The sequence below is a fragment of the Pipra filicauda genome, unplaced genomic scaffold (assembly GCF_003945595.2).
Source record: "Pipra filicauda isolate LSUMZ 115617 unplaced genomic scaffold, ASM394559v2 scaffold91_size2508729_pilon, whole genome shotgun sequence".
NCBI classification, from domain to species: Eukaryota; Metazoa; Chordata; class Aves; order Passeriformes; family Pipridae; genus Pipra; species Pipra filicauda.
In genome coordinates this window covers 1,438,593-1,450,625 of record NW_024105109.1, presented here as the reverse complement: position 1 = coordinate 1,450,625, position 12,033 = coordinate 1,438,593, and the positions used below count along the sequence as shown (strand labels likewise).

At 41.4% G+C, this 12,033-nt stretch overlaps 1 protein-coding gene across 1 annotated transcript in view; it reads left to right on the top strand.

Moving 5' to 3' along the window:
- Positions 1 to 734: 734 nt before the first annotated feature.
- The window catches only part of ABHD5 (abhydrolase domain containing 5, lysophosphatidic acid acyltransferase), a 30,104-nt gene continuing 18,805 nt past the window's right edge, over positions 735 to 12,033 (top strand). The window contains exon 1 of the mRNA XM_027733390.2: positions 735 to 854. Coding sequence (XP_027589191.2) covers positions 826 to 854 — 29 coding nt within the window. The 5' untranslated portion in view covers positions 735 to 825. The remainder of the gene's footprint in view (positions 855 to 12,033) is intronic.

Below are 12,033 nucleotides of genomic sequence, written 5' to 3'. Positions count from 1 at the left end.
ACAGTATCCATGTACATTCTACAGTGGTAACATGGTACAGTATGTACATATGAACACACTGTGATACATACACAGTATGTAGCGTGTACACTGCGTACAGCATGTACAAAGTACAATGTGTACACATATGTACATATTGTGATACACAGTACATACAGTGTGTACACACTATGTACACATATGTACAAACTGTGATATGTAGACAGTATGTACAGTGTGTACACATATGTACACAGTATCTACGTACGGTGTAGTGCACAGTGTGTACACAGTACAGTATGTACATGTATAGACAAACTGTGATTGTACACAGTATGTATGTACAATGTACACAGTGTACAGTGTGTACACACCGCACTCTGTACACATATGCACAGTGCGCCCCAGACGCAGGTCTCACGGGGCACAGACGACCCTCTGCCTGGCCGGGAAGCCGCGGCCCTTCTTCACGGGCGTCATCCCGGGATCAGGCAGCGGGACACGGGTCCTACCACCGGGAGCCTTACTCCAGCCAGGCCGCTGGCGGGCGGGTGGGAAGCGCCCGAGACCCCCTCCCCTCTCGGTGGGACCCTTCCCTGAGGCCGCACGACGCCCACACACGGCACCGGGGCCGCCCGGCCGCCCCCGGCAGCTCTCGGGGCGGCCGCTCTCCGGGCTGGGCGGCCCCGCGGGTCTGACGCAGGCGGCGGGCGGGCAAGCGGGAGGGAGGAAAAGAGGGAGGAGCCCGTGATGGCTGGTGCTGTCGCCGTCGCGCTGTCCCTCGCTGCGCTCCCGGCCACCGCCACCGCTCCTCCGCTGTCAGCTCCCGGCCGCCGCGCCGCCGCCATGGCCGAGGAGGAGACCTCCAGTGAAGGGTGAGTGGAGCGGGACCGGGGTGACCCCTGCCGTCCCCACGGGTGTCCTGGGCGGCGGGAGGAAGGCTGACAGGGCGCCCGGGCCGGGCCGGGCCGCCACAGGCGCTGCTCGCCCGCCTCCACCCGCCGCTGGCCCGTCCTGCCGCGGCGCCCGCGAACTGCGGGGAGGAGACGGCGGCCGGTCTGTGTGCCCGGGGCTGGGGCCGGGGGACTCCCGCCTCCCCAGGAGGGCTCCCGCCTCCCCTCCGCGCTCCGCTCCGGCCCCGCCGCGCTCTTGCATCGGCGCTCGGGCGCTCTCCCAGCGCGAGGGCACACTGCCTGCCATGTTTTCCTGCCGCCCAGCCCGCCCTCCTGCCCGGCTCCCCGCGCGCGGGGATGTCTCCTCGCACGGGCAGGCTCCTGGGAGGGTTTGCCGGCGGCTCCCTGCGAGCCCCGTGTCCCCGCTGCTTCGCCCTCTGCGCTGAGGCAACGCCGTGGCCGGCCAGCTGTTGTCATTGCTCACCTGTCCGCAGGTGTGTGCCTACGCATTTCTCTGCCTTCTTTGCTTTGGCGTGTGTGCGCACTCCGAGTGTCATCCACCCTTCCCTTTGCGCCCCGGAGGCCACACGTCTGTATATACTGTTGGCCCGTGCTTCTGTGTGCCTTTGGAGCTTTATCTGTGCACACAGGTACCCTATCTTCTCATTCCATCAGTTCTATATGTTCACTTTGATGTAGAGCAGACAGTAAGCTTGTCAGCCTTTCTGTGTCATCATTCTGTACTTGATACAAGTAGGAAATGAGAACACAATCTATAAATTACAAACATAAGCTGTTGTTCTAACTTTTCCCTTTTCTAGTACTATATGCTTATCTCATCTCTCGCTGTCCCTGTGAACTTCCCTTTCACTATCCCAAGGCATTCACATCTACCGAAATGTCTTTTCTGGCATAAGTTGTCCTGCCCCTGTTCCTAACATAAATCTCTAATACTTGTTTGTAAAGACTTACACCCTCGATATATGACTTCATTATAGCTATTAGTCATTCTTCTGCCTGAAACTATGCAGTTCTTTACTACATCTTTTGTCTGTGTACATCAAATGGTTCCGTACAAGTTACCAACCAATGGTCTGTTCTTCAGTTCACATATTCTTTGCTCACATATATGCCTTCTCCTACCTAGTCCTTCAGTGTATGCTTTATTTTTTGTTATACACAGCTTTCATTGTGGACCCATTCCTATACCCTTCCATTGCCCCCAAATACATTGTTTACCCTCCTTTATCCCACTACAGAATAATACAGTCATCCTATATCTGAGACTGTTCACTAAACATAATTAATATGTCTGCTGGTCACTTATCTTCCACTTTGTTCCATCATTTTTTAGGAGTCTAGTCCAAACATTGCTCTATCAGAAGATATCTAGCAGTGCCTTTGTCACACATGTGCTTTATCTCCTCTGTCAGATGTGTAAATAGGCTTTGTATGCGTTGTTTACATGAATTTTTCGTATTTCTCTATGCTTTAAATATCAGTTGGTGTATCTCATTGCCAATTTCCTGGCCCTCAAAAACCCATTTCTTGCCTTTTCTTCTCCATGTCCCTTCTTGCATAATGAAATCTTATATTATTTTAAGAAATCCCACCTAAAATTCTTTAGCTACTTGCATGAAAATCATGCTGTGCATTCATGACTTTGTAATTAAGGATGTTACTGTTTGCATGTTGTCATGTTATGTGTCTGTTCTGTTATCTTTCAAAACTACCTGCATTCTCAGTCCTGTTTCCTTTTAATCCTTTTTCTAACTTAGGACTTTGATATTTCATCTTACATATTTTCCTGCTCTGCCAGCTCAATCTGACCAGAACTGAACTATCCATCTTTTCCAAACTCCAAAGGCTTCTCTTTCAAAGCACTGTGCAGTTTTGTCTACTCTGTAACTCTGCTCTCTCCTCCTTTCCTCAAAATAGCTTTTCAAAATAATCTTCTCCCCCTCACCCCCACCTTCTGCGACATTACCCATTTGAAACTACAGTCCCCTTCTTGGTTCTGTGTTTTTCCTGACCTGTTTGCATTCGTAAAATACAAGCAATTTGTAAAGCTTCTTGTTGCTGGTTTATGGGTTTTCTAAGTAAGAGACTTAAAATAGCCCTGCCTCAACCTGTTTTGTTTGTATGTTCAGTCACTGCATTAGTCTGAAGTGTATCAGCTGTCTGATTTTATCACATAGAATGCTGAGTGCTGCTGAGATGGTGCCAAGCACCCTCAACTTGAGTTGCCTGTCAGGATTGCAGGATTGTAACACTAGTTGATGTGGACATAGGGTTAGGAACAGTAGGCTGAATTTTCAAGAGGATTATTGCAAGTTTCTCATCATGGTTTACAGAACTGGACAGCTTTTAAAGGGTGTTGATTTTCAGAACTTCTGAGCAATCAGGCCATTTGATGTGAAATCTTTCTGAGCAAGCCCCCAAATTCACTAAAGACTTCTAAGAACAAAATCTCATCATCTTTTTCCATGAAAATGCATTAGCTTTGAAGTGCATTAACTTTTCAGAAAGTGCGTTAGCTTTGAAATGTTAGCACTTTTATTGGTCTGTTTCTAACAATAATCAAAATCAGCATTTCTTTATCTTTTGAAGTTGAGCAAAGCTCGGTACCCAGAGGAAATTGATAAACAAGAGAAATATGTTAAATATTTTTTGATTTAGAATGCCATGGCAGTGAGAGGAAGAATTACAATATACCATCAAATCCCTAGATTAAATTATGAGTGACAGGTGTATTCAAAGAATAAATACGAAGTTTATCTGCATTGCAAAACAATAGTGTGACTCAACTTGTTATGCAACGCACTCTCTTTGTTGCAACTGTGTAAAAGCACGGTGAAAACAGAATAACAGTGGCTCGGTTACTTTCTGGAAGATCTCAGCTGAAAAATATTTTTATGACCCTTTCCCAACTTTGAATGAGAAGTTTAACAGGTGTTTTAGTATTCATAATGACAATGATTACTTGGTTAGCATGTCACCTGCTAGTGATTTCCAAACCTGTTTGCAGCCTCAGACCTTCTGTGTGTAAGTTTTAGATGTAGACTTCTACCTGTGAGGCAAACAGCCTAGCATAAGTCTTTTGCCAGTATTGAATTCGCTTACATTCCATCTGGATGCAGCCGGACTGCGTATGGCTTGCAATAGAACTAGGAATAGCAGCTACCAAATGTGTGTCTGTATCTACGGGAAAAAATCCCCAAACCACAGTCCTCGGGGTTTTTTTCCCCTCTGAGATAAGTGGAATAGCTTTCTTGGAAACAAAAGTTTTAAGGGATCTGCACTTACAAGCTTACATCAAATTGCTTGTAAGTGGCCTGTATTCTTACAAAATAATGGCTTGGAGTAGTAGGTACAAATGTACACTGCAAACACCAGTGTTCAAAATTATTTTTGTATTATCCTTCGAGCTTGTTTGTATACAATTGTATACAAGCTTGTTATACAATTTTGACGTGAACTTTTTCAGTGATAAAAGAGGAATAGTGCCTATGTGTACTCCTTAATGCTATGGTTTACGAGGATATCATAGTGGTGTGTTAAGGCATGATCTATAGTGGTGTGTTAAAGCATGATCTTACAGCATTAAGGGACAGTCTCAACTCAGAATTTTTCTTGATTTTTTTTCTTTTGCTGCTTACATCAGCTAGGTTTTAAAGCAAACTGAGTGGGTAGGCTGCTGAAAGCAGGGTTCTGCTTACTTTTCTTTGTGAAAGGAGACTATTTCTAAGGGCCTTTCATATAGTGCAGGACATTTAAAAATGTCAGCATTTTTAAAGACCGAGTGAGACTTAAGTGCAGTTTGGTAAGCACATGTAGGAAAAGGTTAAAGGACATTTCCTTCCTCTTTTCTGAATCTCATTTTTGCTGGTAGGGTTGTATCTATCATAGCTTCAGTGCTTAATGCCTTTTGTGTTACAGCCATGAGCTCATCTGAAAGTATTTGTGTGAGCAGGTTTTCAGGCATTTATAGGATTGTTTATAATGGCTTCCTGTACTTATATATATCTTCTCATTCCAGAGGCAGAAGAAAGGTGCTCATGACCCTACTTTCCAAGTATCAAGCAAAGACACTACTGCAAAAGTTGCCAAATAGGGTTAGGGTACCTGTGAAGGGAGTCATAGCCCCCGTGGAAGTTGAAGTGGAGCCATAAATCCAGAGGGGTGACTAGGTGTGGGGTTGCCATAGTGCTGGTGACTATGAGTCATTAGAGAATGCAAACTTTAGCCATTCTTGCTTACATTTGGGTATATGCAAAGTGCTTTAGAACCTGATGGGGGCTGGTAGGCCCAGTTAGAGACCTACCCCTCCGAAAGGGACGGCTTTCGGAGGTTCTCTGACTATTCTGAACTTGTATGGGAGAATCTGAACAACTGTTCCAACTGATAAATGTTAAAATGTCTTTTCTCTTATATAGTGGTTTATTAAGATTGCTTTCTGAGGAAATTTTGATTCTTATGTTTCATAACTTTTGAGTATTTACTTGCAATTCTGACATTCTTTCAGGATAGTTTTTTGTACATGATTTGCATTGACAGCCAGAGAGAAGAGGGCATGGGAGGAAAGGTGAGTGTCTGCGTTTGCATTGGCTCTGAAAGATCCAGATGAGAATCTGAGCAGCAGGAAAGAGGTCAGTGGAGAAGAGAGATTTGTGAGTCAGTAAAGCTGTGTAAGGGAATGAGGTCAGTCTGGAATAAGGTTAAGAGGGGAAAAGGAGGATTTTAAGTGACAGCAAGAAAACACGGTGAGGAATGGCAGAGGAGGAAGGTGCTATGAGTCTGTTGTCATAGAAATAGGATAATAGGAGGCTACAGAAAGAAGGGGAAGGTACAGGCATAAAAATGCATTCTCTGAAAAAAGGTGCAAGAGCGCCTATTGCCATTGAGAAAGTCCACTCATGTATTGAAGTAAGGGAAGAGAAGGGCAACGAGAAAAATAAAGAAATGGGGTGGGTTAGTGCTCCAGGAGACTCTTGTAGAATTTTTTTTCTTGGTTGCATTTGGTAAGTGTCATACCGACACTAAAAGCTTATTAATTATATCTCTACCTTTCTACAAGGAGACTTTTGATGCAATGACTTTATAGACTCATTTAGCTTCTTAACTATTTTTAAGACTACTTGCACTTCCTTGGCATCTAAAGCATTTGTGGTGTAAGCATGTACAGAAAAGAGTCTGTTATCAAAAGGGTTGTGCATTTTTAGGTTTTCCAAGAAATGGAAATGAAGCTAGGTAGACCAAAATGTTGAATAGCAGTTCTTGAATTTTGACAAAGGTAACTGTCACCATAAGTGACTTTGATAAAGGAATACAATGTAGAAGTTGCTCTAATGCTCTGCAGTGAAACAACCTGTCTTCAATGTGTATTCATGCTCAGGTACAAGTGGGGCTTATGTACAGCATATTTGGAGCTATCATGGGCCTTAGATAGCTTTTTATCTGTATTCTTTTGTGGCTCCTTATGGAAGAATGAAAATACCCACGTCCTATTTAAGTTGTGATCTAAATTGTGTATAATATACTGCAGAATATAAACAAAAGATAAGCAAGGTAGAGTGTGGTTGGGCAGTGGTGCAGATTGGTGAGAAGTGCCTGTTACATGCGTGCTTTCCTCTTATCCAGTTTGATGGAACTTGGGGATGTTCTGAAACACAGGCTGCCGGCATGGGAAGTATGAGAAGGCTGACAAGGCTTAAGCAAGGTTGAGGCTGCTGAAGAGCAGCAGGAGTACATCAGTCAGTGTATGAATAAAATGAAAGCAGTAGAAAGTTAAATAGCATCTGAAGGGCACCAAGTGTAAATTTTCATTTCCTTAATTTTATTGATGCTTTTCTTCACAAATTCTTGCTGCAATGTGCAGCGTGTTGTTTGTAAAAACTCTTCAAAGCTGTGGCAACGCCAAGTTCTATCAGGTGGGATTCTACTGTGGAGGAGGCAGAGGGATGTAGGTCCTCTGTGGAACCAAACCCGTGTGTTAAACATGTGATCTCTGTCATAAGGTTGAGTAGTTTCAGAGGGACTGTGCAGCTTCCCCCTTTCTTCTCCCCTGCACCTGCATCTTTATCTCTGTATTCTGTATTCTTCCATACTTGGTATGTAGTTGCTAACGTGTTTTTTTTTTCCTCTGGATTGTTTTTGATTTTAGTGTTTAAATAAAAATATAGAACAATGAGTCCTCAGGAGAGATGGCAAGAAGTAATGGAGGGCTTGCTTCACTGGGTACTATTAGCAGTTAGTGGACCTTAAAGTTTTCATGGGGAAATGCCTGTGTGTTAAACAGTGTGTTGCAAGTTAAGGAGGAACATCATTTCTGAAAGCTTGTTAGGACTAATTAATTCTCTACTCTGTAGTATAATTGTGACTTTTACCTGACTGTGGAGAAGACTTTGTGATATTTTGGAGGACAGGACACTGCCCTTGTTTGTACCTTTGGAACCTGCATAGCAGTGAACAGTAACAGGAGTAAGTAGTAGCTGTGTGACCACGCACATGGTTTTGTTGTTGTTGCACTCATGCTGAATGGTTTCTTGCATTAGGTGCTACCACAGCTACTTTGTAAGCAATATGAACATTACAGATTGCAGGCTTAGTTGACAGTCCACGGATAAAGTTCATTCTTGTGGGACATGTTGAAAAAGCGCTTCCTTTGAAAGGAGGAGGGCGGAAGAAATTACATAAGCATATAAAAAAGATCCATATGGTTAAAACAAAAAGAAGAAAGGCAGTGCTGGGAGACAGAGAATGTGGAGGGAGCTGCAATGATGCAGGGTATACGGCAAGGTGTACCTGTGTCTGAGGTTCAGCATGGGAGGGAGCAAAATTGTAGGTCCTCTCCACTTCCTGAATGCTCAGGTTGCTCAAATGAATTTACATAATTATGGTAACCTTTAATATCGCTAAAATAGTCAGAAAATGCTCACTGGTTAGGGATTCACATTCATTAGGTACATGTCAGGTTAATTTTGATAAGTGATAGTCCTGTGTAGGACTGTTAATATAAGTAGAGACAGTAAGAAAGTTTGCTCCTGATTTTTTGCATTAATTCTGATGTTGAACGTTCTGAATACAGAGTTCAAGATGCAGTAAGTACATGAGGAATGCATTGCTTTCACCTCTGCCCTGATGTAGAGCAATATTCTGCAATACCCTATCGTGGGTTCTTTGTTGGAATGGGGCTGATGTACGTTACACTTCCTAGAAATATTATGCAGAGGTTTTCAAAACATTCTGGTTTAATGTTACTGAAGTATTCCAAGAGTTTCACAACATGTTATTGCATAGAACATCTTGGCTCAAAACTCCTCTAAACAGAACTTTATGGGCAGGGTTATAGTGTCATCTAGGGGGAAAAGAAAGTATTGGTGTCCTTTTTAACTTGTTCACAATGATTTCATCCAGTTTTTGTCTCCTCATGAAGTTGGTAAACAGACATTTGTTAAAGAATTGAGGTTTTGTTCCCACACCATATTCCTAATACTTCCCTCTAGATCTTGCCTGTTTAGTATGCTCCTCAAGGTCTTTCCCTGAGGGTTGCACCGTTTTTAGTCTGTTCATGCAATGAAAGTGAAACATGGAATATTTTTCTTCTCCTGATGTTTCTCTGCAACTGCCAGAGCATTTTGTCCTAGGAACATCTCATTCAAATTGTGGTTGCTGCATCTGATTTCTACTGTACGCGCAGAAGCTTTGTCCCTGGATATACAGCCTTCACAACAACGGTTACTGTACGTGGGCTCTGTATGCCTGAATGATTCTGACTGTATTCACTGTTCTCAGAAGAAGTATTAAAGAACATGCTGCACTTTAGGGACAGGAATGAAGGACTGCAAGGATTCCTAAAATTGGTTGTGCTCTTAAGGTTCTAATGAAACAATATCCTGAGCCTGGTTGCAGAAACATCCCTGCCTGGTTAAAAGCAGACTTGATGTCATGATTATATGTTACTGTCTGTCAGTGGCAGCTCTGACTTGAAAGCTTGTCCTCCACCTTGACTCGCTAGTCTTTTTTTTCCACCTTGTTAGCTTATAGGTCTGCTGGTTAACTTTGTGGCTTCTCTATAGCTGGGTCTCCATAATTATCTGGGTTAAAATATGGTGTCTTTTAAACCTGTATCATTTCACAAGTCTGACAGAGAGAACAGCCACCAAATAGTTGAACTGGCAAAATAGGAGTGGTGTGCTATTGGGTCTGATAGGATCTCCTGGCAGTGAGGATGGCCTGAGATTCAGGCATTATGTCACCCAGTTTACTACATATTAACATTTATTAGCAGGAATAAACCCAAAGAAGTAGGGTGCTTCTCAGAGTTGAGCTGACACGCAGACTTCTCCGTGTGTTTTATCTTTCTCATTATAAAAATTGGCTTTCCCTGAATTAACAAACCAACACTGAATATTAACTCTAGTCAACTACTTCTGTCAAAAGTTCAATTCTAATACATGTTTATTTGCTGCATCTTGCTCTCAGTTTCATGCAGAGCATGCTGTTTTCACATGATAAATATATTTTTCTAATTTTCTAAACTTTACAAATTTTATTAGGAAATTTGAGTCTTCTTTCACGCTAATCAGTAATACTTTCTGTCATTTTCAATTAAATGTGTTTTGCTTTATAGTTTTTACTTCATTCTATAATTAATAAAACCTCACTGTTATATTGTTATATATTCTTTGAACAGAAGGTGCATTTATCTTAGTCATTAAGAATGTGGTTTATTTACTTATTTATATTCTTTACATTAAACTGTTCTGTACCCCAGTTTTTCCTCCCATAGCTAGATTTCTGCTTTAAATGGGTACCAAGCTTGAATGTGTAATTTTCATGGATTTTAAGTGATTACAGTTGTTGAAATGCTAAAGAGACTGCTGGCTTGTCCAAAACCATATAGAAGAACTTGAACCTGTTTATAAAATTTAATCCACAATTATTAAGTAACATCCCCTTTTTAGTGTAGTACCTTATGTGTTTTAAATTTCTTATCACTATTAGTCTTAGATAACAGAAAAATGTTATCAAATTTGATTCAGAGATATGTAGTTCCACTATATAATAATTCTAAAACTTTCTTGATTTGAAAATAGTTGCTGCTTCTTTATCTCCTCAATTTTAATTTACTGGAGTTATAGAAACATGTTTTCTTGTTTTTTCACTCACTAGTTTGAAATAGACTTATTGCATTTTTCTCCAAGCTATTTTTTTAACAGCGATTTGTTAAACAACCTATTGTCAAGAGGAATTTTACTCCCCTGGGAATAAAGAGGGAACAAGATGGAACTTGGATATAGTGATACTGGAAAGAAAAATATTCTCCTTTACTTAAGTATTAGGGTGGGGTTTTTTGCCATGGTAATGTTGGTGTTAACTGTTAACAAAGAAGTGTTAATTCTTGCCACAATCAATCATGTAAACAGCAGGCAGTATTCTGGTGTTGCAGGCCATTAAATTAATGAGATGGGAAAGGAAAAGTTTATTATAACTTAACTCTGTCTTGGATAGAAATGAGCCAGATGTAAACCTGCTACTTTTCTCTGACCTTTTGACACAGAACGCCCTGTTTGATTGTGTCATCCTTGACTGTTTCTTTTGCTTTGTGTTGTTTCAGGTTATCACCTTTAAACTTGAAGTTTAGTAGCCAAAGTTGGTGGTGTTGATGGTGGAAGAAACCACATCCTACTTACCTCTTAGGCTTTATGTAGGCTACTGCTAAGTAAAATGCAGAAAGATTCAGGAAACAGACTTCTTTCTACTGTTCCTTTTAAAAAAATAGAAAGAAAAAAAAGATAATGTAAAGGGTATCTCCATTTCACTTAAGCATCCATCCATCCATCCTCTGTTGACTGTAGAGTGTTCCTAGAGCATTACTGTAAAACAGTTTTATTTTTAAAATTGGCACTTTGCTGTAAATTTGGTATGTTGCCCTCATACCCAGTTATGAATACCTGATGCTCTTTGTCACTCCTCCTTTTTTGCCCATTCTTAGTATTTCTATAACAATTGAAAGGGCTGAGTGAATTGCAAAGTAACATGGTTAAGTGTTTTTATGTGATGAGATTTATGTGAGACCTGAGAAAAGTGAGCCTTATGTTGCTTATATTTAGATTTCAACATGTTGGCAATTTTCAATTCTTTTGCTAGCACAGTATTTCAAAAATGCTTTATGCAGAAACAAGAGGGGAGAGTCTGAGCTGTCTTTCCATTATCTTACCCTTGTTTTTTCTGTTACAGTGTAAGATTCACTTAATTTGGAGCTAGCTCAAATTGATGGGTACTTATAGGTGCCTTGCCAGCTGGATGACCTTGAAAATCCCAATGCCATTTCTCTTGGTGATGGGCAGAAACAGTACCAAGTTCTCTGCATTAATTTGTTTTTCTTTCCTTACTTATAAATAGCTGAAATTAATTCTGAGAGTCAGGAGAGGAGAGGGTTAGGGTTTTTGAGAGATCAACTTGATTCTAATAAGATTTAAGGGTAAAGGGTAAAGCTTGAAGTGCTTTACCAGTGAGTTCACTCAGTGTTTAAGCTTTTTAAGGTTTTGAGGTTGTTCCCTAGCTAAAATCTTGGTAGTTTGCAATTTTGGCTGCAAAAATTCAGTCAAAAATATTAAATATGCTCATCTTCTGAGAGCAAGACAGAAACAGATAGACAGCTCTGTTGCTCACGCATTCAGTTACTTTCCTGTAATCCTTTGTGAGTTATTGTTCAATTGTTGTATACCCTGAGCTCTGGCTTCCCTACTGATGAAGTTTTTAAGTCCAAATAATTCTTCACGACAGGAAAATCTATTCTCTGCGCTTCTGTCACTCTAGTGCATGGCTTTTGGTCTATACTGGGAGTTTTGATTACTGTACTGACTTCAGAATTCTTAGTTCAAAGCTGAATTTATACTCAGCACTGTAGAAAGGTCTCTGCATGTCCTGTCTCAGTGGGTCAGTGATTTTTGACAAATCATCAGATAGCAAATGGTATGGCTTTCATTTTTTCCTACTTAGGGGAGTTCTATTGCTTTTTTTGCAACATGTTTGGAAAACCCACGTTTTTTGGTTTGCTGTTTTGCCACACAGGCTTTCCACAAATTATGACAGCTAGCTCTGCAATGGTGGTGTATGTGGAAAGGTCAAATGATTTCAGGCTTAAAACATCTTG